Source organism: Pleurodeles waltl, chromosome 4_1 (genome assembly GCF_031143425.1).
Source record: "Pleurodeles waltl isolate 20211129_DDA chromosome 4_1, aPleWal1.hap1.20221129, whole genome shotgun sequence".
In the NCBI taxonomy this organism is placed as follows: Eukaryota; Metazoa; Chordata; class Amphibia; order Caudata; family Salamandridae; genus Pleurodeles; species Pleurodeles waltl.
This window is the reverse complement of record NC_090442.1, coordinates 987,473,698-987,501,190: the sequence shown is the minus strand read 5'-3', so window position 1 is coordinate 987,501,190 and position 27,493 is coordinate 987,473,698. Positions and strand designations below refer to the sequence as shown.

General features: G+C 45.7%; 1 protein-coding gene across 3 annotated transcripts in view; it reads right to left on the bottom strand.

Moving 5' to 3' along the window:
• Window positions 1–27,493, bottom strand: part of LRRK2 (leucine rich repeat kinase 2) — a 1,446,345-nt gene that overhangs the window by 777,206 nt on the left and 641,646 nt on the right. For all 3 annotated transcript variants that reach the window (XM_069229760.1, XM_069229761.1, XM_069229762.1), the window contains one exon: window positions 14,119–14,212. In XM_069229760.1, coding sequence (XP_069085861.1) covers window positions 14,119–14,212 — 94 coding nt within the window. The remainder of the gene's footprint in view (window positions 1–14,118; window positions 14,213–27,493) is intronic.

Below are 27,493 nucleotides of genomic sequence, written 5' to 3'. Positions count from 1 at the left end.
GCCTTAGTGTGAAGCACCACTTTATCAGCATAGATGGAAAGGTAGAGCGGCTTATATGACAACCCTGCAGCTCCCTTACCCTGCGGGCAGATGTAATGGCCACAAGGAAGGCTGTTTCCAAAGTGAGAAGCCTGAGAGGACAATTGTGGACAGGCTCAAAAGGACAGCACATCAGAAAGGTCAAAACCAAATTCAGATCCTATTGAGGTATAATGAATGGTGATGGAGGAAAATGATGCACTTTAGGGGACTTAAACAAAGAAGGTTGCTCATGGAACTTCAAAAAGTAGAAATAGCCATCAAATACCCTTTAAGAGTGCCTATAGCAGAGCCGTGATGGGCGAAGGAAAGCCATAATAACAGGACTTTAGAGAGAAGGGCAGACTTGTCTGTGCAGAATGCCACAAATTTCTTCCAAAGACAGGCATACACACTTTTGGTGGAGGGACGCCTATCTGCTAAGATTATCTTACAGACTTCAAGAGAAAGGTAAAATGCTGTCAACTGTCACCGCTCAATCTCCACACAAGAAGAATGAGAAAGGAAAGGTTCGGGTGCAGAACCCTTCCCTGCTGCTGCAATAGAAAATCCACCCGAAGGGGCAGTGTGATCTGAGAATTAATGGACATGCTCAGCAGCTCAGGATACCAGACTCTCCATGCCAAGTCCAAAGCCACAAGGATTACTTGGGCCCAGTCATTCTTGATCTTCCTGAGAACTCTGGCCAGAAGTGGTATTGGCGGAAAAGCGTACAGGAGGCCTGGGGTCCACTCAAAACAAAAAGTGTCTTTGAGCGACTGTCGCCTTGGAAACTCCAACGTGCAAAACCTGCAGACATTACGTGTTATCTGCAGAGGCAAACAGATCTAACCAAGTCTCTCCCCACGGCTGACGAGACCTTTCCCCACCTCCAGATAGAGACACCATTTGTGATCCGCTAGGCATTTTCAGCTGACTTCATCCGCTCTATCAATAAGAGATCCCACCAGATGGTGAACCACCAGAGATATGTCCTGCTGTTCCAGCCACCTTCAGAGGCAGAGAGCCTCTTGACAAAGAGTACACAACCCCACCCCACCCTGTTTGTTGCAGTACCACATGGTGGTGGTGTTGTCCACCAACACCTGCACCATCTTTCCCTTGATAGTCTGATCACACGGAGCTCAAACAGGTTGATGTGGAGTCCAGTTTCCACCAGAGACCAGAAGCGTCTAATCTCCACCTCTCTCAGATGACCACCCAGGAGTCACTTCTGTCAGATCTGGTTGGGGAAGGGAGAGGCATCTGCCTTTGACTCAAATGTGGTTTGCTAACCACCACTCAGGTCTTTCACAGTTCCCTCTGAGAAATGGACCTGGACTGAGAGATTACCCTGATGCTGCACACACTAGAACTTCAAGCCCTACTGCAGAGCTGATATATGCCATCTGGCATGTGTCACCAGCAGGCTGCAGGAGGCCATGAGACCCAGCTGTTTCATTCATTCTCACTGAAATCCAGGAGACAGGCTGAAACATCGGTATCATAGCCTGACTATCCCAGACTCGCCGCTCAGGATGATAATCCTGAAACTGCAGTGTGTCCACAACAGCTCCGATGAAAAGGAGCATCTGAGAGAGAGGCACATTTAAAGTGAACCCCAGCAAATGCAGGAGGTCCGCAGTAGTCTGGAGGTTTGAGATGACAGCCTGTGACAAGCCTGCCTTCAACAGCCGTTCATCAAGTTAGAGGAAGACTGAAATCCGTGATCTATGCAGATGAGCTGCAACTGCCGCCATCACCTTGGTGAACACCCAAGGGGTTCTGGTAAGGCCTAAGCGAAGCACAGTACATTGAAAGTGATTGTGGTCTACCGTGCACCGCAAGTAACATCTGTGAGCAGGCAGGACATGGGTATAAAAATAAGTGTCCTGCAAGTCCAACGCTGCCATCCAGTATCCTGGGCACTGGGTAGATAAAACCTGAACCAATGTGAGCATCATGAGCTCCTCCTTCTTGTGGAAGAGAATGAGAGACTGAAGTTCTAGGATAGGGTGGAGACCCTTGTCCTTTTTGGGGACCAGAAAGTAGCGGGAATAGCAATCACAGCCTACTTCTGGCACGGGAACCATCTCCATGGCACTCTTGACCAAGAGAGCTGTAATCCTCTGTTATCCGATCATTGGATGGTGGCATGGATGGAAGAGTACTCTTGAAGGGGAGTGAGTAGTTATTTGGACTATCTGCAAAAGCCACATGTTTGATGTGATGGATTGCCAGAGGAACAGATAATGGCCAATCCTTCTGCCAACTGGCCCATGGTGGGAGAGAGTCAGACTAGGAAGACTTAGAGGGGGGGTGGAGGACTGCCCAGACCACTGGCCACCTGATCCACGAATCCGACGCCCTCGGCCATGCATAGGCTGGGCAGCATGCTTGGCAGAGTGGCTGGGAGGGGAGTGGACGTGGTTGGAGCCCCCTTCTGTAGCCACAAAAAAAAGGCAGCCTCGGGGTCACAAAGGGCCACCGCGAGGCCCAAGGACCTGGCTGTAGTCCGAGCATCCTTGAAGCGCTCGAGCGTCGAGTCTGCCTTGTCTCCAAAGAGACGGTAGCATCAAAGGGCATATCCATCAAGGAAGCTTGTACATCCCTTGAACGTCCTCAGTCAGGCATGGGGCCTCAGGAACGCTGTTGAAGAAACAGCTTTGCCTAGCAAGTCAGTCATGTATAGTCCACAACTTTGAACTTTGCCTCATCTCTCCCATCGGCAACAGCCTGAGAGAAGACAGCCTGGGCCTCCTCTGGGACAGGTGGCAGCACTTGCACAAGCGTTTCCCAAAGCGGGCGAGAATTACGTCCCAAAATGCATCCAGTGTTTACGGATTGCAATGCAAGGCTGGTGGAAGAAAACATCCTCTTCCAAAGTGAGTACAACCTTTTGGAATCCCTACCAGGGAAGTGGAAGGGACACACCCTGGGAGGTAGAGGCTTTGACAACTAAGCTCTCAGGGATGGGGTGTTGTATCACAAAACTTGGGTCCCCAGGTGCGGGGAGATGGTGGTGGGCGATTGTCCCGTTCACAGGAACCCCTGTGCTGGGTTTGTACCAGGTACCCAGTAGGACGTCAGTGAGGGCCTCACTGAATGGGAGCAGGGGTTCTGAGGTGAAAGCTCCCAGTTGAAGCACCTCTATCAAGAGACTGGTCTTGACGGCCACCAAAGGAAGCTGAAGTTACAAGACCTCAGCTGCCCTTCTCATCGCTATAGCATAGGAAGCTCCCTTCTCCGTAGCCACGGTGGGAGAGAAAGCATGCCAGTATCTAGAGAAGTATGCAGTATCCAGTCCGCTGGCCTCACCCACCTTCATGCCAGTCCAATGCTTCAATGGGGCTGGTATTCTAAAGGGTCGAGCAACCGTTCCCAATCATCCCCAAAGCTTAATCTATAGTAAAAGTGTTCAGGATGTGATCTAGGCTCAAAGGGACCGGCTCTGTGTCGGAGTCAGGGAACACAATGGGGATGGCGCTGCCCGTGACCATGGATGGCACTGGGAGTATCAGCATCAGGACTGGCATCAGTGAGGCTGAAGTAGTAAGAGCGGCTACGGTCCGAATCCAAGACTGGATCCCTGGGTGTCCCTCGAGTCTGAGGCTGAAGCCACCAGAGTGGAACCTGGAGGGGTCCATTCTGACTCTGAGGGCCCAAAGGCGCTCAAGCAGTGTCTGGCTGCCCAAAAATGAGGCACATGGACTCATAAAGCTAACCGAGTTGGGCAGGGGTCACTCCAGCTCCCATAAACTCAGGAGGCTCGAAGTCGGTCCTGGAACAGGTTCTGCAAGCTCCGCCGAATAAGGCCTAGAGCATTGATGCTCCCTCGTGAGCCGACGGACGAGGAGAAGTCATAGAACACTTCAACTTCTTGGATTTCTTTTTGTGCCTCAACTTACCCAGTCGCCCTGAGGATATGGAGTGGGACGACAACAATGAAGGACTCCGCAACCGATCTTGGGACCTTCCTCTCGACCGAGATCTCGACTTGTGCGGAGTCTAGGAGCGGGAGGCTATCAGCTTCAGGGACCACTCCCTCAAAGCCTTCGGATGCAGGGCCCGGCACTCAAAGCACAACTTATGGTTGTGGTCGCACTCCAGATACCAAAGACACGGATCTATCACAGATATCGCCTTGATGATAGGATCTGTAGGGCTTGAAGCTGCTCTTTTTGTAGGACATCCTCGATGCACCAGGAGTTGAAATAAATAAAAAAAAGTCAACAAAAGGTAAAAAAAAGCCAGCCAAAAACTGACTGAGAATTACATCTCTTCGGATCAGCGCTTGCTGGAACAGAAAGAAAAGAACTGATGTCGGCAAGCCGGGATGGTGCCTATATGGGACTCGCTATGTCCTATCTGGCGCAGATGATGACAGCTGCAAAGCCGATCGACTCCACCTAACGGCGGGCAGCAGTACTGCTCACAGACATCTTCTAAATCCAGTCTGATGCCAGGGAAGAATTCAAAGCTAAGAAATCTCACTTCACAGACTTACTGTACAAGCAATGGTTTTCTCGCACAAGTGCCTGTAAAAGCAAATCACACCTGTGTGTCTGTGATCTTTTGTGACACCTCAGCTCAGGACATAATCTTTATCTCACATAGAGAAAGGTACACTTCGGAAATAATAATTTTTATTTTAGTCCCTAATGCTGCAATTTCACTTTGAAGTGCTACAAATAATGGGCATTCTTGATGTTCATCATGACTCGGACAGCTACTACAGTAAATTTAGTCATGATTATGTGTGTAAAGACTGGGGACATGAATAGGTTTGAAACCTCATGAAACTGCTTAGAAGCAGTGCATAATTTGAGCCAGAAGCTGCAAGTTGAGGTCACCAACTCTTATTTTTGGGGACTGGGACGTATTTGTCCAAAACACACAAATTGTAAAAACAGAGGAAGAGAAAGACGAAGAAACCATCACAAACGGAGAAAGCAGCAAAATGTAAGAGTCACAGAAAGGTGCATGGAGTGCCTGCTAATGAATTAAACAAGCTGATGTTTAATTGCACTGGCTGCAAATGTCTGAGGAGGCAATTCGGGCACCAGTCCTCATTCGTTTAAAAATAAAGAACTGCTTGAAAGGTTAATGTGGTTGTTTCCTGTGATTGGTAAAACAAGTGCATGGAACAGAGGAATGAAACCTTACAACATGTTAATCGATTGGTTCAGTTGGTTAATCACAAACCCCAAAAGCCTATTTAATGCTAAATGAATAGTTAGTACTACTATATAGAGGCATAAACATGTTTCAATAACTGACATCATAGTAGGTTGCTTGCATGGCACGAATCGACCATTTCTATTGGGTCCCTCCTTTCATTCTGTCCATCCCGTCTACACAAGAAGGAGATGTGAGTCGGATCTTGCTGCTATGGAGTTAGGGACATTCTGACACTTGTTTAACTGATCTTTGCATACAGAATCGAGTAGCAGAGTGGGGGTTGGTGTTCTGGTTACATGATATCCTGTTGAAGAGGGTGTGAGGGTTTTCTCAACTACTGATTGAATTGGAGCCCATGTCCTTAGTACTGACCTCTGTTTCCACTTTGCCCATCCTCATGTTTCCCATAAGGGCCCTTCTGTGTTGAATGTGAGGTTGCAGTGGGATTCTTGGCTTGAACTCAATGTTTCAAATCATCCTGCCTCACATCCCTTCAATGCATACTCTTATTACAGAATCAAGGCTTCCAGTGAACACTGAAATTGGAAGGATGAGCTCCATGACCCCTCAAATTGGATAGGGGTAGGTTGGTGGCAGAAGGAGGAAGAGTCCTAAGGGAATGAAATTGTAAGGAGCAGTACCAAAGACAGCCAACTTATGGTCTGCCAAGGCAAATAGATTAATCATAAAAATTACACCCTTAAATAAACTGACAAGGAAAATGAGATAAAACCGTTTTTCCTCACCTATTATGTTACAAACACCATTTTAAGACAGATCACTGCAGAAACTAATTAATATGTGTCCAACAACTATGAGCTTATAATACTACAAATAGAGCTCAAGTGCTCAATGCAAATATTGGCAAGATCTGTGTCTTAGCCATGGCCACAGTTGGGAAACTCAAAATAGGTTAGAGGTTTAACGTGCCTATTGTAGACAATTGTGTGAAACTTCAGATTTACCCAAAGTATGATAGCTTAGTGGGTTAATGTGATTGTTGCTAAATCAGCTCAAGGAGTTTTGTACCCTCTGCAAACAACTGCATTTAACCATCAAGGTAACTAAAGGTTTCATATTGCTAAGGTTGGTAAAGTGTGTTCTCTTGGGTGGTATTAATATTTTTTATTAAGTGCCTTAATACAGATGGTTTGCAAAGTGACATCATGGTTCAGTTGAACATGTACTGCAGATACATTCAGTGATTTGCATGTCACGATTTTGAAGTTACTGTGAAGTGATGTTGGTGTTGCAATTAACATATAAAAAAGGATGAGTGACTCCTTTTATTCACGGCGCTTAGGAACTCAACAAGAGAGCTAGATATAAAATAGCCTTTCACATCTGTTTGCCTTCTGGTAATGTATGACTTAATACAGCTGTCTTGGTTCCCTGAGGGGCTGTTCAGCATGGAGATTTGAGATTTCAGATGTGCTCTCACTTTGATCTCTTACACCTACGGCCTACCCAGGATTACTTGGGATAAAAAGATTGCTTTTGTCAATAATGTTGGGCTTCTGCAACTAGGCCTCAGAACTGACTATATTCCCCACTGACAAAGCCTAAGAAGGCTGCAACCTGTCAGAGGCTGCTCATGGTCCCATTTTCAGAGTGTCCTGGCCTGGCAGTTTGGCAAGGCTTTTAATTGAGCAGGACCAAGACTGATTTGCAGGTCAAAGGTTTAGAGTGATTTGTGGGCGAAACACAAAGGGCTGAAAAAATGTGCCTTGTGCAAATGCCAGTGGCTTAGATTAAGTAAAATATTCCTTCTGTCAACTTCTTGACTGTTGCAATAGCAATAACGGTGGTACACACTATTTTCCGGTACTGGTTCCTGTTGTTTACCAGTTCCTATACTTTTAAATTGCGTATGCTACAATGCTTGTTGGACTATCTTACGCGTACCCATCCCTAACAGTATTGACTGAGACTCACCCCTGGGTAGATGGGCTGCTTTTGGTGCAGGTGGAGTCTGATTTTGTTGCTGAGGTAGCTACTTTCCCCCAACTGCACTTTATCCAGCTGCACTTAAAATCAACTGCAAAAGCGAGGTGTTTATAACACATGTGTGATCAGCAAAAACCTCTTCACCCTGAGGCAGAATTCCATTGCAGTAAGCAGGGTGAGTGTTTGATAATGTTACGACTCTGTCGTCCCATTTCTAGTGGGCACTGTAAGGGGACTGTCGGAAGCCTGGGAATCTATATAATCACTAAAGGTGTGGGGTAGTAGGGAACCGAAAGTAAGACTGGGTCAGTCTTAAATCGGTGTTGGTTAGGTGGCCTTGGATCCTAACGCGGGGGAATCATTGTTGGAGAATATCCAGACAGGGGGGGTGCTGTGTAGTCCCACAGGGAAAGGGGGAGTCTCCCTTACGGACTAGGTGGTCTCACACACATAATAGTGTCATGCTTCATCATATGACCACCTAGCCCCACCCAAGCAAGATGATACTGCTTGGGCGGACTCAACCTCTTGGTTAAAAGAACCGGAGGGAGTACTGAAATTAAACTTACTGGATAGTTACTTAGATCCAGCTGAGGTGAGTAATAAAATTACCAAGCATGTCACTGATAGTTGCTGCTAGTTTTAATATAGGTGCATGCTGGTAAGACTAAAAGCAAGGGGAAAAGGCTCGTTGGAGAGTAATGTCTCCTGGAGTCTAAAATAAAAAATGGATGACCAACATGTTTCTGCCCTCACTAGGTGCTAGTAGGTCAGGGGCATTTGTCAGGGTCGGAGCACACGCAATAAGTGGGGTGCTCAAAGTGGATAATGAATGGCCTACCTGAACGGGTAGTTCACGGTGGGGTAGGTCAAGGGGTAGGGGGCGATTTGCCTCTGGTCTGGCTAATGCCGGGGAGGGGTTTTCCCTTTTAGTCACACTCACTCCAAAGGGAATACCATGGGGGGTACCTACAAGCCTGGGAATCACCTTGAACACTTATCTAGAGTCCCTTGCTGGCTCCGGTTTGTTTCTCTTTTGGCCATGGTATACTTTTGTAGTACTACATTTGCTTCCTGGGACTGCAAATTCCATAATGCACAGCCTGGTAGTCAGGAAAACCTGGATTCTGGCTCCCATTGTTTTCTATGGGAGAAGTCCAGTTGCTCCTTTTCACCGGATCCTCTCCTCCAGGACTTGCAATTGTCTGAAACTACACACATGTGAGACCTCTCCTGTGAAGCCCAGCTTGGAACTGCTTATAAGCAGCCATTTCCTCAAGATCCCCATTGTGCTTTGGAGTTCAATTCCTTTGAGTTACAGAACCCTTATTGGATGGTATTCCAGTTTTGTTCCTGTTCTGCTTCAGCTTGAACCTGTTTCCTGTTTTTCTGCCCTGCTCCTGAATCTTCCAGCCAGAGTCTGCTAGCTATCTCTCAGCCTTGTACCTGTTTGTTTCTTCCAGAGCCTGTTCCCTGTTTCTCTGCCCTGCTCCTGGCCTTGTTTCAGCCTGAACCTGCTCTCTGTTTCCCAGTCCTGTTTACTGCTTATTTCTACACCCTGTATTCCAGCCCTGTCCTTCCCTGTTCCAGCCAGAGCCTGCTCTCAGTTTCCCAGTCCTATCTCTGTTTGTTCCAGTCAGAAGTTTTCACCCTGTTTTCAAGTCCTAGTCCTGCCTTTGCTTCAGCCTGAGCCTGTTCCCAGTTCTTGCCTCTGCCTCTTAGTTTGTTCCCTTCTGTTTCTGTTTCCTCTCGGTATTGGTGTCTTGTAAGTGTTCTATCAGTCTTCACCAGTGTATAAGTGTCCTCCTTTGTACTGGGGTTGGCTCCTGGTTTCCAGGAGGCAATTCCAGCCCCCGTCCTTGTCTAGTGTTAAACGTTGTCTTTCGTGCCTAACAGTGACAGTGTGCTGTTGCTGTTGTTCCAGGAATCGCCACTGTTTTTCCAGCTGGACCCACAAGAGCTTGTTGTGTGTATGTAAGTACTATCCTTGTTTGTGCTCTATGATCCAGAGACAGAATCACTTCTGCTGCCTCCTTTCTATGGGGCTGGCATGGTGACTATCTGTAAGAGTAAACTGAACAGAGGCATTGACGTTCCCTGTCACTGTGGGAGGTTCTGCGCCTTACTCTGTGTACAACCCCAGCATGTTTGTCCGTTAGAAATCTGATTCCTGTTTGTTCACACAAGGGTTACTCTGCTTTTACTTTCCTGTGCCTGCCCATAGCTGTCCTTTCCGTGTATGCCTTTAGCTGCTCTTCTGCCCCAGTGTACTACCTCTTAAGGATATTCGATGACCTCAAGGGGTGTCCTAACCAGAGTCCTGATCAGACCCGGCCGAAACCATGACAGATAAAGGTGTTCCCTCCACTTCTTTCGGAGGCTTCACATTGATAAGACAGTCATCTAAGTATGAGAAGACATGGCTTTATTGTCAGGGGAGTGTGTGGTCATGACTGCCATCACCTTTGTAACCACTTCTTTATGCAGTTGAGACTAAAGGGTAAGACGTTGAATTGAAAATGTTAGTCTCCTACTACAACTCTGAGGACATGTGACATCCACGTCATATAAATCAATATTCTTCCATTCAGCTTTACTGGCATTTTGTGGTTTACATAGCCATCATTACAGTAATAGTTGCACTTAAACATCTTATATGAAAGCAGAGAGTAAATCCCCCACCTGCAATTTTTTCCTAACCTCTTCTTTTGTGAGAGTACACGGTTGTCAGTTGCTACCAATTTACCACATTTCAACTCCTATTATTCAGATACGTGCCATTAGTTGTTCCATAGCTACAGAAACAATCAGCAATTCATCAATATTAGTATTGACAATGATGACTTAATAATTCTAATGTTTTAACTATATAAAAACTAACCTTATTAAAACTCATACTTAAAACATTCATCCTGCGGGTCACAAGTAATCTGTAAGCTGAGACCGTACAACCAAGGTTAGAAGTAAACTTCCAGGCGGAGCATTGTAATACAAAACAACAGAAGAATTAGGGGGTCTTGGCCATCTGCGAATGTACCTGGAGTAATTTTATTCCATTAGCAGAATTTCTCCTTTCCACATTTCTAGTTCATTCTTGCCTGGTTCCAACCACCTGCCTTTACACTGTGCATGCTAGGTCCATGTCTCTGGGAATATTGGATTTGAATCATCTTACTGGTTCATATCGTCATTCTAGTCTATCAAAAATGAAATTAGAACTTCATCTAACAAGGAACAACACCCTAGCTCCTCTCTATGCAATGCCAAGCTTTCAGCCTCTGCTCATTTCCGGACCCATAGTGATGTCCCCTTTCAAGAGACAGAGCAGTAGAGGATGTCCAGGACATTTCATTGCCCTTTTTGTCCAACAAAAAGGCTAAATGGTTACAGTGAGGCCCCACTGTCTTGGGTTTTTCAAGTGGGGAGAGGAAAAGGAGGTCACTTGTAAGGGTACACAGCCACACTCTTCTTCTAGACACCATCAGTCTATCTGTGATTTCCTGCCAGAAACCCTTCAGGTTTGGACATTCTAATACCATATGGAAGAAAACTGCTTTAGCCTTAGAACATGTTTGACATGAGGAAGAAGCCGTCCCAAACCTTTTCTAGATTTTCCTGAGAGTTGATTAAATCCAATGTATGAAGCTAAGATACATTAAGTGGGAATTTCGGAATATTTTGTGGGCATAGGTGAGGACCCTATGCAATTCAGTATCCTTGAGTTCTTTCCTCAAATTAATTTTCCACTTGACCCTCAAGCCGTTTAGATCAGTCTTAAAGGTATTATGTATTGTGAGATAGAACCATGCACTGTCTGACATGTTGAATTGTATAAAGTAATTGTAAAATATCATCGGTATTTGGTTCAGTATTCATTGTGCCCCAGAGCTTGTTAAATATGCCCATTCCTTAACTGTAGTGCAGAAGCTGTGCTGCTGAGCCCACCCTCCTCCATCAGATCATGGATAGATTTTAAAGTGTCATGGGAGTTAGAGTCTCCCACTGTCTCTAATGCTACTGCAATACAGGCTGCACATCAGCCCTATTGTGGAATAACGAGAGGAACCAGGTACTCCTGCGCCAGTGGGATTGCTTGGGCATATGTTGGGAACTGGTGGATCTCTGTAGGCTTCTTTATTGACATCTGAATGCTATTCGGAGTAATCAGAGTTGTCCCTTATGGGCTGGTCCTTTCTCAATTATCAAATGGTTTAGAAGTCCCTTACTGAGCTGTCTAAAAAAAGTCCTTAGTTATATGTGCTCCATTTATCTACTTTGCCATCCATTGTACCTGTACAGTGAAGAAGTGCAGCCCGGAATCAGATACCCCAGGGTCACCCTCATCACCCAGCAGCTCCTCTTTACTTAAGGCCACTCTATGGGGGTTATTCTAACTTTGGAGGAGTGTTAATCCGTCCCAAAAGTGACGGTAAAGTGACGGATATACCACCAGCCGTATTACGAGTTCCATAGGATATAATGGACTCGTAATACGGCTGGTGGTAAATCCGTCACTTTTCCGTCACTTTTGGGACGGATTAACACCTCCTCCAAAGTTAGAATAACCCCCTATGTCTCTTTATTCCACATATCATGTCAGACAACAAAGGTTCCATCTCTATTAACTTGTGCCATTTTGAAGGGAGATATACAAATTGTTACCGCAGTTGCAATGTTTTTCATAATGTTATGCAGTCTTTAAAATATGTCATAATTTTGTGAATATTAAAGATGATTAATTCAGGGAAAATAGTCAGCTATTTTCACAAAAATGGTGCTCAGGAGCAACTAATTGTATGAAAAAGTTCCAGCCAGAAGTTCTGAATTAAAGGGCAATCTGCAAACACATAAGATAAATCTCTATACAGCCACTTCTAAGGCAATCTAAAGGTGGCATCAAAACAGGCTGATATATCCACCTCAAAGTGTAGGAAATTCTAAAACAGTATGATATAGCTACATACAAAGATTGGCCAGCCTAACATAACATTCCAAGTTAATGAATGTTCTACTCTGAATTTTTGTGTCAAATAATTTATTAATTTTCTCTCAATTTTTCTAAAGTGTGTGGGAGTTTTCTTGTGTTGTTTTCACCTTATTGCTGTTTGTATGCTGCATAAATACTTTACACATTGCCTGTAAGATAAGCCTGACTGCTTTTGTGCCAACATACCAGAGGGTTAATTCCAGATTAATTTAGTGACTTTTTGTAGGTCACCCTGATGAGGATTGTGGTGGTTGCTTGAGAAGGGTTTCAATCCCCTCAACAGACAACTCAATTTCTCACAACAGAGTTGAAGGTGTTCAATATCAGTGTGACATGCACAATATCAGCCAGCACATCAGCCCACAATTTAAGTTACTTATGAGGGAATCCACATCTCACAACTAGGGAGGAGTTTGGAAAAGGGGAACATTTATTTTAACAACCTCTGAAGCCAGAGGGCAACCCACATTCTCAAAGTGTTTCAGCAAGGGAGCCCAAGTTAACATGTTCTCATAGAAGAGTATCATATAATCTGTGTATAGGGAGATGGTATGGGTTTCTCCCCTCAGTAGAACACCCCAGACGTTACCCTGGATGTGTAGCTTCATCACCATGAGTCCAAGGGCCAATGCCAAAAATGAGTGGAAAAGTGGACACCCCTGCCTTGTCCCCCCTGGCCACTGTGTAAGATTCTGGAACATAACTCCCATTGTTAACACTGGCCATATATCTTGCATATAACAGCCTAGTCCAGTTAATTATTTGAAAATCAAAGCCAAATTTGTCGAAGACGCACACAATATATTTCCAGTTTAGGTTGTAGAAGGCCTGTACTAAATCTAAAGTCAGGCAAGGTGAATGTAGCTAGAGGAGATACTCTCCTTCCAGGCCTAATAGAAATTATTAACATTTATGGAACTGTTATGTCTCAGTGGACCAGATCTGGTAGGAAAAACAGTAGAATCATTAGTCGGATGATTAATGCTGTGACCAGTGACAAACCCATGTTGCTCTGCTGAAACCAGGTTGGGCACAATTGTCTTAGTTTGGATGGCAGTAGCAATGCAAAGTTTTCCCACCCACATTCAATAACAATGAGACAATAAGAATCATAGAGCTTTTGCTCATTATTTTAGCAAAGGTAACTGTTTGAGAATAATAGTGGTATGCATGGCATGATACTTCACTTGTAGAAAAAGTGGTGTTGGAACTGCCTGACATTTTTTTAGGAAATTCTGATGGCCGCTCATCCTTTCTGACAGCTTGATTACTATTGGTCTGTCCTTTTTTTATTTTAAACATTCCGATGGGATGAAGGAGAACCATTTATGCCTTGCTCAATAATCAGGGAAGTGGGTATCCTCCAAAATTTTATCCAAGCAGTACTTACTCTATAAGGTATCTTGAAAGCGTGCAATATAAATCTGATCTATGTCAGAAAACAATGAAAAAAATCTGATGGTACTGTAGATCCGGGCATCTATTAAGTATGCAAAAGAATGAAAATACATCACTGGAGTTGTTTTAATGCCTTTAAAGAGACGCTTTATCAATTCTAGTCCGGATGCTGGTGCCGGTGAAGGACAGTTACAGATTCTACCAGAGACGTTGTAGAAAAGTAAACATGATGAACTGGGGAGAATGCCATGCATATAAACATTGGTTTAGTATTAAAGAAGCATGGTATTATTACAGAAAAAGACATTTTCTTTCACACGTTGAACAACTGAATGTTGAAAGAATTGAATTATGTAGCAAGATTGCAAGGAAAAACTTATATTGGGAAGTACTTTAGGTGGTATGTTTGCTTACTCCTTATTACTAACAAAATCATCTACTGAGGCAGTTTGCAAAATATAATATGTAAAACGCAAATGTACAATCACCCATTCATATTTAAAGCTGTACTTAAACAGACAATTTCAATTAAATCTTTCTAGCATTAGAAATGATGTACATTTTAAAGAAATAAATCAATTACTTACTGAGTTAGTTGGAGAATTTCCTTGGGAATACTAATAAATGTATTCTCATGCAATTTCAGAGTTGTTAATTTAGATGGCAAACTAGGAACTGTATCTAAAAATAAAATATAATCTGTTACGGAATTATGAAGAGTACTTTTAGGTTTAGTGCTATTGTGATAACAACTTTGTTTAACCAAGAGTTTAACAAAACAAGAAAAAACACACAGATATAATATTAAAACATTCCATGGATTTTGTACATCATGTAAAATGATTACAACATTAGACATTTACAATACAGCAAGAAAGTTACTTGTAATATATCTGTGTCTGTAACTAAGGTTGTTTTATCATCTATTGTACTGCATGAATAACATTGCAACATGAATTTGAATTGCACTGTGTTGCATACTGTGTTTATCTGTGCTTCCAAATCTTTTTGAAATCAATGAATATTTTTTTTTTAAAAGATTGTGTATCTAGTCTCTTATGGGGGCAAGAGAGTTAGGTAGAGATTACAGGGATAAGTCCTTTGCATAACTTTTGCATAGCAATTCCCTCCAGTACCGGCAGGTGGAGTCATGCATCCTTCTCCATCTTGTGCAGACGGTACATTGGAACCAGTATATATACATTATCTGGGTGTGCTGATGTCAGTTTCCTTCAGTACTTCGCCCGTGCCAACAGATGTGATGCCTTAAAAAAACATCTTTAAAACAGTGTGTAGACTTTCAGTATTGAAATCTTACTACTTATAGATTGGTAGGAGATCATTTCACAGAAATGGTAGGTGGGAGGGAAGGGTAAGGAATCTGCAGTTAGATTCTCTACGAAGAAAGGCATTATCAAAGGCAAGTAACTTGTTTGTCTGACAGAGACTTCTAACCACAAATTCCTCACCTAGTGAATAGATGCCAAAGCAGTACCTCCAAGTGGTAGGTGTGTAGAATGGCTCAGATCAGAAAATCCTGCAGGACCCAACAGGAAAAATACCCATCCCGCCAGACACAGCTATCCAGGCAGTGGTGTTCAGTGAACGTATAGAGGGATGCCCACGTAGAAGCCTGACAGATGTCTAAGGCAGGCACACAATGTGCTAGGGTTTCCTCAGGTAGAGTTAGCATGTAAGCCATCATAGGGCTGCTTTGTGTCTAGCCCATAACAGTCCTTGATACATAAGCCAAACCCTCTGGAGATGGCCAACTTCTGTACTGGCTTTGCCCTTTTTAGGTCCGGAGAAACCAAAGAAAAGTGGGACATCCGGTCGGAATTCTCTGGTCTTTGCAATGTAAAAACTAGGGGCCCTCTTGGGACTGAGGCAATGTAACCGTTCTTCCTCCTTGGAGAGATGAGATGGTGCATAAAAAGAAGACAAAGGGCCTGATTTAGATGTCGGTGGAGGGGATTGCACCATCACAAACGTGACGGATATCTTGTTCGCCCTATTACGATCCCATTTTATCCTATGGGGATCATAATACAGTAAATGGGATATCCACCATGTTTGCAACAGAGTATTCCCTCTGTCGACTTCTAAATCAGGCCCAAAGTAATGGACTATCCTACATGAAACTGAGTGATTACCTTAGGAAGGAATTCTACCCTTGTTGGAAGGACCAATTGGTCAGGAAAAAAAGAAGACATAAGGAGGCCCAAAAGACCAAGCCTGAAGTTCACTCACTCATTTTGCAGATGTATTGACGGTGGGGAACACTTATTAGGGTCAGCAACCACAAGAAACAACTGTGCACAGGTTCAAAGGGCAAGCACATCAGTTAGGTCAAGACCAAATTCAAACCCCATTGTGGTATCACAGATCTGACAGGAGGAAACATATGGATCAGCTTCTTCAAGAATGCCTCACAGCGAGTAATTTAAAGAGAGATACCTAATCTGGTAAACATAAAAAGGCAGAAATGGCCGCTAAGTGAACTTTAACTGCAGCCATAGCATGGCCTTGGTGGGCCAGTGACAAAAAAGACAAGAGAATATTATAAAGGGAAACTTGTAAGGGTTGGATTTGATGGGAGGAGAACCACACCACAAACTTCTCACAGTGTCCTACATAAACAGTTTTAATGGAAGGAAGCCTGCCCATTTTTTAGTGCAAATGCCATTCACAATCCGCTAGATAATATCAGCTAAGTTCATCCGTCCTGGTATTCAAAGATCCTGCCAGATGTTGGATTATCATTCAGCCATTTCCAAAGGTGTAGAGCTCCTAAGCACAGAACCCACAAGCCCACACCACCCTGTTTGAGCAATACCACATGACTGTTGTGTTGCCGGGAGTACCTGTACTCCCTCCCATTTGGTCCTTTGAAGGAAAGCCTTCAGAGCCATGCGATTCGCTCTTCACTTTAACAGACTGATGTGGAGACAAGCTTCTGCCAGAGAACAGAGCCCTCTAATCTCTGTCTCTCCCAAATGGTCTCCCCAACAAAGTGACAATGCATCTGTCACATCGGTCAACTCTGGAAGTGGGTAGGGAGAGGAGTCTGCTGGTGGTCAATTGAGGTGGAGCAGCCACCTCTCAGATATTTCACAGTCAAGCTGACACCTGGATGGAATCGGACAGATTTCCTTGGTGCTGAGTCCACTGAGACAAATTTCACTGTAGAGCTCCCATGTGCCATCTGGCTTGATTCACAAGTATGATGCAAGAGGCCAATAGACCTAGAAGCCTCAGAGCCACTCTCAATGAGACTCAACTTGCAGGTTTAAACATCAGAATCATGGACCGAATGACAGTAACTTGTTGAGGTGGAGTGATGAACCAAAACAGTTTTGTATCTAGGATAGCGTAGATCAGAAGGAGCATTTGCAAAGGAGCGAGTTGTGAATTTAGCACAATTATGGTAAAACCAAACCACGTTAAAAAAGAGTTTGGAGGTGATTTGCGACTACTTGATGCAAGTCCGACTTCAGTAACCAGTCGTCGAGGTACTGGGAAGACTAGTATCCCCAACCTTTCTAGGTGGGATGCAACCATTGACATCACCTTTGTGAACACTTGCCCTGCACTGGTCAGGCCAAAGGAGACTCACTAGCATCTTGCAATTCTTGCATAAAAGCATGCTGCGCTTATTCAGCATTAATAAAATATTCCTGTCTGGATAAATCCAGATTAGATTGAGCATAAACTGCAGCCAATGGTGCACTGGCCTGGGAATCTTAAAAAATTATCAGATTTGCAATTGGCGTTAGTATCGGTGCCAGTAACTGTGGGGTCAGAGGGCTTCATATTTGCATCAGACATGTTACTGAAGATGAAGCCAAAGGCGTCAGCAGGTTCTCATTCAATAGACCCAAAGCTGACACAGTCAACTGCCTCAATGTCAGGTCCAGAGGCATAGCTGGCACTGAGGAAGGATCCGTCGATATCTTATGAACCAGAGGCCCCCTCAGATCTGTGGAGCATTAAGGTGCACCAGAAGGATCTGGAACAGCACTCAAGATTGCATCCATAACTTTTTTTTCAGCTGCTGGAGCTAATATAGCATCACAACATCATCTGAGGGAAGTCAGAATGAAAACAATGCCATGCCCGCTTCCGCAAAAGGGAGCAGCTCAGTCTAGAGGTGCTAGGTGCATCCGGCAACTATGAATGGCACAAGTGGCGGTACACAGGAGAGCCAGGTTTGGATTTTTTATATTTCTTGTGGCTTTGTTTGGACCTCCAGTCTTGCAATGGTCTCAAGGAGAGTGATTCCTTGTTCTTGACCTCGACCAGGATCGTCACACCAGAGAAATTGACCAAGAATGGATCTCAGCCTCCTCATCTCTGCAAGCTTTGTTTCATGGTCATGGGTGGCCGCCTTATTCATCTTGGCACATGACAAACATGACCTTGAGTTGTGGCTGGTACCAAGACATCACAAGCAGACATCATGTGGATCCATAATCAACATCCCTCGGTCACATGTTATATCCATAAAGCCCTAGTCCTGCATAAGGACCCTGTCTCCTCTCATAGCACGACACAAATGTCCCTTTGGTTTTTTTTCTTTAATCCTCTTTTATCAATTTCTACAAAAATATGTCTGATCACCTCATAATCAAACCGAATCAGCCTGTTTCCATTTGTTACTGTCTTTTCATATTGTTTATTTTAATTTGTTATGTCCTCCATCACATTTATCTTACAGTGCAATAATAATTTCCTATAAGAGTGTTTACTATGGTTTCAAACTAACTTATTGATGACAATATGAATTCTTTGTTGATTGCTATTTGTTTATTTTAGGGATTATAAATTATTTTACATTTCTTCGTTCTTTAGACACCCCCTGACGAAGGACCATGAGTGGTTTAGAATGTGTTGGGTAACTTAAAGGGCACTGAAACGCACTGGGCATTTTTGACACCGTTTAATGTGAACTTGATGAAGAATGTCACAAATTAAAATAAACAATATGAACAGAATTAACAAATGAACACAGTCGGATTCATTTAGATTATGAGTTGATCAAAGATTTTTTTGAAGAAATTGATAAAAGGGTTAAATAAAGTAACCTAAAGGGACATTTGAGTAGTGCTGTGAGGAGTATCACAGTTGTGGTCACAGCTAAATCCTTCCCTGGGCAATAACACTGCTTCTAGGTGGCCAAACTGCACTCCGATAACTCTCCAGGCTCAGCGAACATGAGTGCAACTTTGAGTATCAGGTTCTGGTTTCTGGTGCTGCACAGCGGCGGTTGGCGGATGATTTAAGATTCTGAGCTACAAACTTGATCTAGCAGGCTTCTCAGCTGTTGTGGCCCTATGGTGTGAACAGGAGGTTACCAACTGACCCTTGGAGTCTCTTTGCTTTTGCTCTGGATATAACCTCGTCTCTAGCAGCAGAGAGCAAGCACAATTTGTCTTCTTTGCTAGCCACCAGGTGTAGCAGGATCTTTGCAAGTTCCAAGGGGAAGCAGGAAAGTGGTCCTTCTGTCCAGAGGAGAGCAGAGTTGTGGTGCCAAGGGGTACCCTAATTATGCTCAGAAAGTGCCCTCAGGGAAGACATAGTTAGTAGCCATTCCTCCTGATGACCACTTCCTGGGAAGGGTGACATCTGGCTATCCAAAGGTTTACCAGTCTGCTCACTCCCAACATGTGAGAATCCCTCGCCTGGCATCCATAACTTCCTAAGCCATTCCAAATGTGGGGCTCCTAAGGAGGCTACATACACAGTCCTGGAAAAAGGATTTGACAGCTGGAATACCCTTCACTGTCCCAAGTGTCAGCCTGTCTACCTACACAATAGAGCACCCCCTCCCCAAGTGTTCCTCATTTGCCGTTCAATGGTGGCTTCTCCTTTGAAGCTTGCCTTTTGGGTCAACACCTGTGATGCTTCCTGCAGAATGGAGCTACTATCCCTTTCCAGTGTAGAGTGTTATTGTGTCTGGAAGTCGATAGCATGTCTACCCAGGAAGGCAGAAAGCTGTCTTGCAGGACAGACCCCATGTACTATAGTAAACGAGCACTGGAAATCTTCAACAACTAAAGTGGCAACTTCTAAAGTTGTTCTGTGACCTCCAGTGACAGTAAATTAGATGTAACTGTTAATTCAGATTTAATGCATAGATTCTTTTGACATTTTACAGTACCAACTTTAGTAACACCATTGAGACGTTAGCAGGGCAGAGAGGTCACCCTGTAACTCTGTGATTGCCAATAGGGCTAATAGCCTTCCTATAGTAAAAATAACAATTTAGGGTTTTTACTGCTCGAACATGACAAAGTACATGTTCCACTCTTTAATATACGGCACCCTGCCCTAGGACTCATTAGGCCTACCTTAGGGGTGACTTGCATATATATTAAAAAGGGAGGTTTCAACTTTGCCATTACCTTAAATGGTGAAGTTGAGTTATCAGTTTTAAGCTGCCCTGCCAGTGTGCAGTGGCAGACTGGGAACCACGGTTTACCTTGTACTTTTGGTGGCACAACTAGTGCTGAAATCCACAAGAGACACCTCAACTTACATGCCCTAGGTCAAAACACATGCACTACGTTTTGTTTAGCAGGGCTCAGGGCATTTTGGAGTCAATACATCAGTACTCAGCAGTCAAAATGGGTGCAAAAAATAGGGGTGAACCTGAAAAAAGCCTGTTTAATTACAAAGGCCATCACATTTGCTTTTTTTAGACATTGATTGTTTAAGTGTACAGAATTCTTCAAATGTATATGAGGTTCTGTAATTTACGAAGTATCTCTGCAACCAACAGAGGGTTACCTGCAAGAAGGAGAATAGAAATTCCAGAATACCTCAACAATAATGCTACAAAAATACTGGTGCTCAGAAACTTCTCCACTTGATTAATGTATTAGAAAAAGAAGAATAGTGCAAGTGAGCACCCCTGAGGCACACCTTTATTTATTAGGAAAGGATTTGAGGTTTTTTTCCCGTAGGCCCCCACCCCACAGTGGTATAATGGCTGTGCCAGTTTTACCAGAAAGATCAAAAGACTGGGTGGGACACCTGCTTTGCACAGCAATCTCCAAAATAACTGCCTGGAAATGTTGCCAACGGCAGACTGGTGATCTGCAAATACCACATAAAGTGATGCCTTTCTGTGCACCACATATCCCCCCCCCCCCTCCCCAAGGTAAGAAAAGCGCAAACACCTGCCTCCATAGTGCAGGTCTTTCTGAACCCTTTTGTTCCATCTAGGATTCCAATCTGGCCAGCTTAACACATGCAAAGGCTTTTTGAATAATATTGAACCAACAAACTGGATAACAGTTTGAGGGGTCGTTTTGAATCTTTTTTTGTGCTGCAGCACTATTGGCCAGATGTAGCAAGGGTTTTGCGAGTCGCAAACGGCGAAAAACGCCGTTTGCGACTCGCAAAAGCCACTTTGCTATGTTGAAATGCATTTTGCAAGTCGTTACCGACTCGCAAAATGCATTTCCGAATCGCAAATAGGAAGGGGTGTTCCCTTCCTATTTGCGAGTCGCAGTGGTATGCAACTCCATTTGCAACCGCGTACGCGGTCGCAAATGGAGTCGCAGTTACCATCCACTTGAAGTGGATGGTAACCCACTCGCAAACGGGAAGGGGTCCCCATGGGACCCCTTCCCCTTTGTGACTGGACCCCAAAATATTTTTTCTGCCCTGAAAAAAACGAAACAAAAGGTTTCGGATTTCTTTAAAATGCAGCTCGTTTTCCCTTAGGGAAAACGGGCTACATTTAAAAAAAAAAAACCTGCTTTATTTAAAAGCAGGTCGCTAACATGGAGGCCTGCTGACGTCAGCAGGCCTCCATGTTAGCGAGTGCCTATACTCGCAATGGGGCCGCAATTTGCGACCCACCTCATGAATATTCATGAGGTGGGTCATTGCGACCCCATTGCGAGTTGCAGTCGGTGTCTGAGACACCGTACTGCATACCAAATTGCGAGTTGCAATTTGCGAGTCGGAAGGACTCGCAAATTGCAACTTGCAATTTGTTTTTTTCGTACATCTGGCCCCATGTTCCTAACCAACGTCTTGCATGTGAACTTCTTTAAAGATTGCATTACTCAGAAGCATGTTATAAATGCCCGACAGTACTTGCTTAGCGCTGAATGAATCACCAGGATTTTACAGAGGACAGGGGCCTTTCGACCTTTTTGTCTACTGATTGCCAAAATATTGGCACTAGGAGTTAAAGCTTTCAGTTGGAATTCATGAATTGACAGGATGTCATAGATTAGAACCTCAGCAGCTGGCTCTGTGTCTCAGAGAAGTAAAGTGTGTGAGCCATCTTCTGTAATGTGTGTTTTTGGTTTGGTGGGTTATATTTTGCTCTCGTGGGTTACTAGTTGCCACAAAACAATCATCCTTTTCTCAGACTGCCCTGAGCAGGTCAAGCCTTATGGCATAATCCTAGTCCCTATTTTGTCAGGCATGATTGATTTACAATGATATCTTCTGCACATTTATGTCCAAATCATTCTTGCGCTACATTGCTTTTAATAGAGAGATTATCACTTACCTAACTTCTCTATCAAACCCTGGGTGCACCTTGGCTCTTGTTACCCTCCTACTGATGTAAGGTGTTGTAAGATATAGTAATATGTTGATAAACAACAATTTGAGGTTTTGTACTTTGATGTGGATCGAAGGTAGAAGAGTTTATAATTTTCATTCCACCACAGTGAAGTTGAGGGAGAAGTTAACGTTTGCACTGTTGAGCAGGTTGTTTGTCTTCAGTATCAACCTTTCTGGTGGATAGTCTATTTAACCAGAGATTCCTCACCTTGTAATAATCTCACAGGTGTCAGACTGGCACCAGAAACTTTAAAAGCAACACTCCAGTGCTCCTGTAGGTGGCTTGCGGTTCTGCTTCAGAAGTGACAAGCTGAGCCGCATGTAAGCGCTCCATGTATGCGTTGATGTAAGTTGCTTTCTTATGCTGTTCAAGCCCTTAGACGCAGAGACTACTGACAGATTGTTATGACCAGTGTGCAGATCACTAGAATGGAAACTGTTTAAATGGAAAAAGAGCCCAATACAGAGAACGAGGAGACGAAAGGGTCGGTGAGGATTCTGCAATTAAAGTATCTACATGAAAGATTGTTACAGAAAGTAAGTTGTTCTTCTGATAGATACTTTCAACCATAGATTTCTCACTTTCTGAATAGATAGCACAGTATAGCAGAACCTCCACAGGTGGTGGGTCTATGACCTGGCTCAGACCAAAACGTTCTGCAGGACTGAGTGTGCAAAATGCCACTCCTAATGGACCTGACTGCCAAGGCAGTAGTGCTACACAAACCTATGTTCAGACGCTCACATAGCCACTTAATAAATGACCAGAAGTTACTCAGGTGCTAGCACAGTGGTACCAGCCGTAACTCTGGTGGGATGAGCCTGTAAGCCATATGGAGGCTGTTTCTTAGCTTTGCAGATCTTTATGCAGAAAACAATCAATTGGAATGGGTCAGATTTTGCACTGCCTTGCCTGGATTAAAAGAGCTGATCATTTACTTGATGATCTTAGGTGTCATCAGCATAAAAGCTTTTTGCCCTTTAAGGATGCAAAGTCTTTCTTTGTCCTTAGAGGGATGAAGTGGGACAGAGTGATAGCCTGCCCAACATGAAAAGAAGTGCCTACTTTTTGGATTTCCAACACAAACTTAACTGGGAATAATGCTGTATAAGGTGATTTGTCAAAAAGAGCCTACAGCTTGCTCATACACTGTGCCAAGGTTATGGGATGAGAAAGACTACTTTCAACATCAGAAGCCTTAATGGATACTGTGCAGTGGATCAAAAAAAGTACACATCAGAAAAGTGAGAACTAAGTTCAAGTCTTAGTGTGGCACCACAAAAGGTGTTAGCTGAAAAAAGTATTGCAAACCTTTCAAAAACCTCATCACAATAGGTGACTTGATTAAAGAAGACTGGTCTGGCAACCACAAAAAAGCTTAAAGAGCCCACAAGTAGCCCTTAACCGTGTATAAAGCAAGTCCTTGCTTAGTCAAGGACAAAACAATCAATAAAACCTCAGACAACTCTGCTTAAAGGGATCAATTTGGAGTCACAAATTTGTCCCAATGACTGGCATACACTGATTTCATAGAGGGATGCCTCTTCGCTAAGGTGACATGATGTCCGGAGGAAGGTTAAAAGAGGTCACCTACCACCAGCATGGAGATGCACACTGAGCATGTTGGGGTTCACCACACAGCCTTGTTACTGCACCAGAAGACCTTCTGGAAACAGCAGCTTGATTGAAGAACAGATTTTCCAGCCCAGCGGTTCAGGGTACCTCACTGTCCAGGCCCAATCTGATGCCACTAGGATGAAAAGGGCCTGTTCATTATGGAGACCCAAGTTCCACTTGAGGCAGAATACATCTCTGAGAGCCTTTTGGGGAACTCCATTGCGAAAAGGTTTCAACACTGCACATTCTTTTTCTGGCACAAAGACTAAGGTTGGCATTGCAACCCTGGCGGACGGTGTTAAAACGGCGGTAAGAACGCCAACAGGCCGGCGGAAAAAAAATTGGAATTACGACCGTGGCGGAAACCGCCAACAAAGACAGCCACTTTAACACTCCGACCGCCACGGCAGTACAAACAAACAGCATGGCGGTCACCGCCAACAGACAGGCGGAGGACAATGTACCGCCCAAAGTATCACAACCTACCAATTCGCCACCTTTTCCGGGGCGGATTCCCCGCGAACAAAAACACGGCGGAAACTGGACTTTGAAGGGAAAAAGCTCACCTCTAAACACCCCACGAGGAACCAGGACGCCACGGAACCAGAGCTGCACATTCTCCCTGCCCTTATCTTCTTGCTCCTCTACCAGGAGCACGAACGCCGGCGGCGAAGACCACGGTGAGTACTGCACCTACAACACAGGGGAGAGGGGAGGGAAAAAACAGGGACACACACACGCAACACGCAACACCCCCACCCACTACAACACACACACTAATACAGCATGATACATTACAGTTACACCCCCCAAACCCCCCGGAAGAATGCAAAGACAAAAGGAAAGGAGTGTAACCATTGTAATATATTAAAATCCAGTACGCAAAAATATATATACACTATTAACAAATATATACACCAAGAATAGTAGTCCAGGTATAGCTCCATTGAAGTCCGTGGAACACTGGGTCCACACGGCATGGGAGAGGCCCACACTCAATACCCGAACATGACGGAGATAACACTGCAGGGGCATCAGATAGCAATAAAACAGTCACCTCAGGGGGAAAGGAAAAGGGGGGCACCTCAGCCGGTTGAGTGCACAACGCCAAATCCACGAGGGGACCCAATGCCCACTGTTCAATCCTGGGGAGTGCAAAGCCACAGTCTCTCAAGTCTCTATAGTGGGTGGGTTGCCCACTGTACAATCCTGGGGAGTGCAAAGCCACAGTCTCTCAAGTCTCTACAGTGGGTGGGTTGCCCACTGTTCAATCCTGGGGAGTGCAAAGCCACAGTGTCTCACGTCTCTACAGTGGGTGGGTTGCCCACTGTACAATCCTGGGGAGTGCAAAGCCACAGTCTCTCACGTCTCTACAGTGGGTGGGCTGCCCACTGTACAATCCTGGGGAGTGCAAAGCCACAGTCTCTCAAGTGGATAACAGTCTCCACTGGCTCTGGAGGGGGCTTTGTGCCCAGAGTGCTTCATCCTGCCAAGGACTGAGGTAGTGGATGCCATTCTCCACTGGTTCTGGAGGGGGCTTTGTGCTCAGAGTGCCTCATCCTGCTCGTGGCGGACACAGTAGCGTCAGTTTCCTCTGCGCTCATGGGCTAGTGGTGCTTGTGGTGGCGGTGTCCTGTTCAGCGGTGCTTGTTGCGGCGGGGTCCTTGGCGGTCCTGTCTGGCCCAGCGGGGCTGGTGCTGGCGGTCCTTTCTGGCCCAGCGGGGCTGGCGGTCCTGTCGGGCCCAGTGGGGCTGGTGCTGGCGGTCCTTTCTGGCCCAGCGGGGCTGCTGCTGGTGGTCCTTTCTAGTGCTGGCGGTCCTGTCTGGCCCAGCGGGGCTGGTGCTGGCGGTCCTTTCTGGCCCAGCGGGGCTGGCGGTCCTGTCTGGCCCAGCAGGGCTGGTGCTGGCGGTCCTTTCTGGCCCAGCGGGCTGCTGCTGGCGGTCCTTTCTGGTGCTGGCGGTCCTGTCTGGCCCAGCGGGGCTGGTGCTGGCGGTCCTGTCTGGCCCAGCGGGGCTGGTGCTGGCCAGTGGGGCTGGTGCTGGCGGGTCCTTTCTGGCCCAGCGGGGCTGATGGCGGTGGCCTCCGCCGTGCTGCTCTTCCCAGACTTGCTGAGTTTCTTGTGCCCCTTACCCACCTTGGAAGGTGTTGCAGCTGACTCCACACTCCCAACTGTACCCCTGGGAGCGGCTTTGGTGGCTGGAGCCTTCCCCCTCACCTGCCGGGCACTGGTTTAACTTTTGATGCTTGACAGGTGGGGGACTGTCCGTGCTGTGGCTCCTTGCCACACTGGCTGCCCTGCTGCCTGTTGCACTCCAGAATCCGGTGACTACTGGCACCACTGGTCCCGGAGATGTTGTGGGTGAGGTGCTAGGTTGGGACCTGGAGAGTCGGGCCCTAGGAGACTGATGGGGTGGGGGAGGTGAGGGAAAGAGGTCAAGGGTGGACAGGAAACGTTTCTTGGGAACACTGGGACGGCTAGCTGGAGGGGGTTTGGGAGTGGAGGAAGAGGTTGTGGTTGTAGGAGGTATACGTGTTGTGACTTTGGGTGAAGGTGCATGCGCTGGAGGCTGTCGTGAGGTGGATGGCTGTTGGGTGGGTGTGTGCCTGCGGTTGTGTATCTTGGGAGGTGGCGTCACAGACACACTGGGAAAGGACATAGGGGACGTGTGAATGGTAGTGGGGGTGGTGACTGCACGAGAGCGGGGTGTGGTGGTGGGTGTGCTGGTGATAGAAGTAGTGGCTGTAGATGTAGTGCATGCAGGTGTGAGTGGAGATGAGACTGAGAGGGAGGAGGGAGACGAGGAGGAGGGGGACATAGTGGAGGCAGTGGATGTTGGTGTGTCTCATTTGGGTGATGCTTGCGTGAGTGCCTGTGCGATGTGTGGTGCTTATGTTTGCCAGAGCTTCCCTTGTGTGTTGACGTGTGTGCATGCTGGTCTGATGGTGTGCTTGGGATAGGCTGAGGTACAGGGGTGTGGGTGTGGGTGGAGGAAGTTGGAGGGGGGAGCCTAGAGACAGGGACAATAGCTGCCTTCAGTGCTGAGGCCAGAGTCTGAAAAGCTCGCTGAAGGGCTGCCTGACCAGAATGAATGCCCTCCAGAATTCATTTGTTTGTTGCAACTGCCTCTCTACACCCTGGATGGCATTCAAAATGGTAGACTGCCCAACAGTGAGGGACCTGAGGAGGTCAATGGCCTCCTCACTGAGGGCAGCAGGGGTGACTGGGGCAGGGCCTGAGGTGCCTGGGGCGAAGGTGATGCCCACCCTCCTGGGTGAGCGGGCACAGGGCAAAGGCTGAGGGGCTGCTGGGAGGGCGGTGCTGGTAGGGGGGTGGTGGCTGTACCTGTAGATGCGGGGGCACAGATATGGCTGCCACCACAAGGGGGCTCCCATCAGAGGAGGAGTCCGTATCACTGGTCCCCACCGTGGAGCTCCCCTCGCCCTCCATCCCACTGGTGAATTCCAAGTCCGTTGTCTCGCCCTCCAGGGACATGCGGGTGTAGGAGGCTGGACTGGCTTGTAGTGAGTACCAAGGGGTACTTGCACCTTGCACCAGGCCCAGTTATCCCTTATTAGTGTATAGGGTGTCTAGCAGCTCAGGCTGATAGATAATGGTAGCTTAGCAGAGCAGCTTAGGCTGAACTAGGAGACGTGTGAAGCTACTACAGTACCACTTAGTGTCATATGCACAATATCATAAGAAAACACAATACACAGTTATACTAAAAATAAAGGTACTTTATTTTTATGACAAT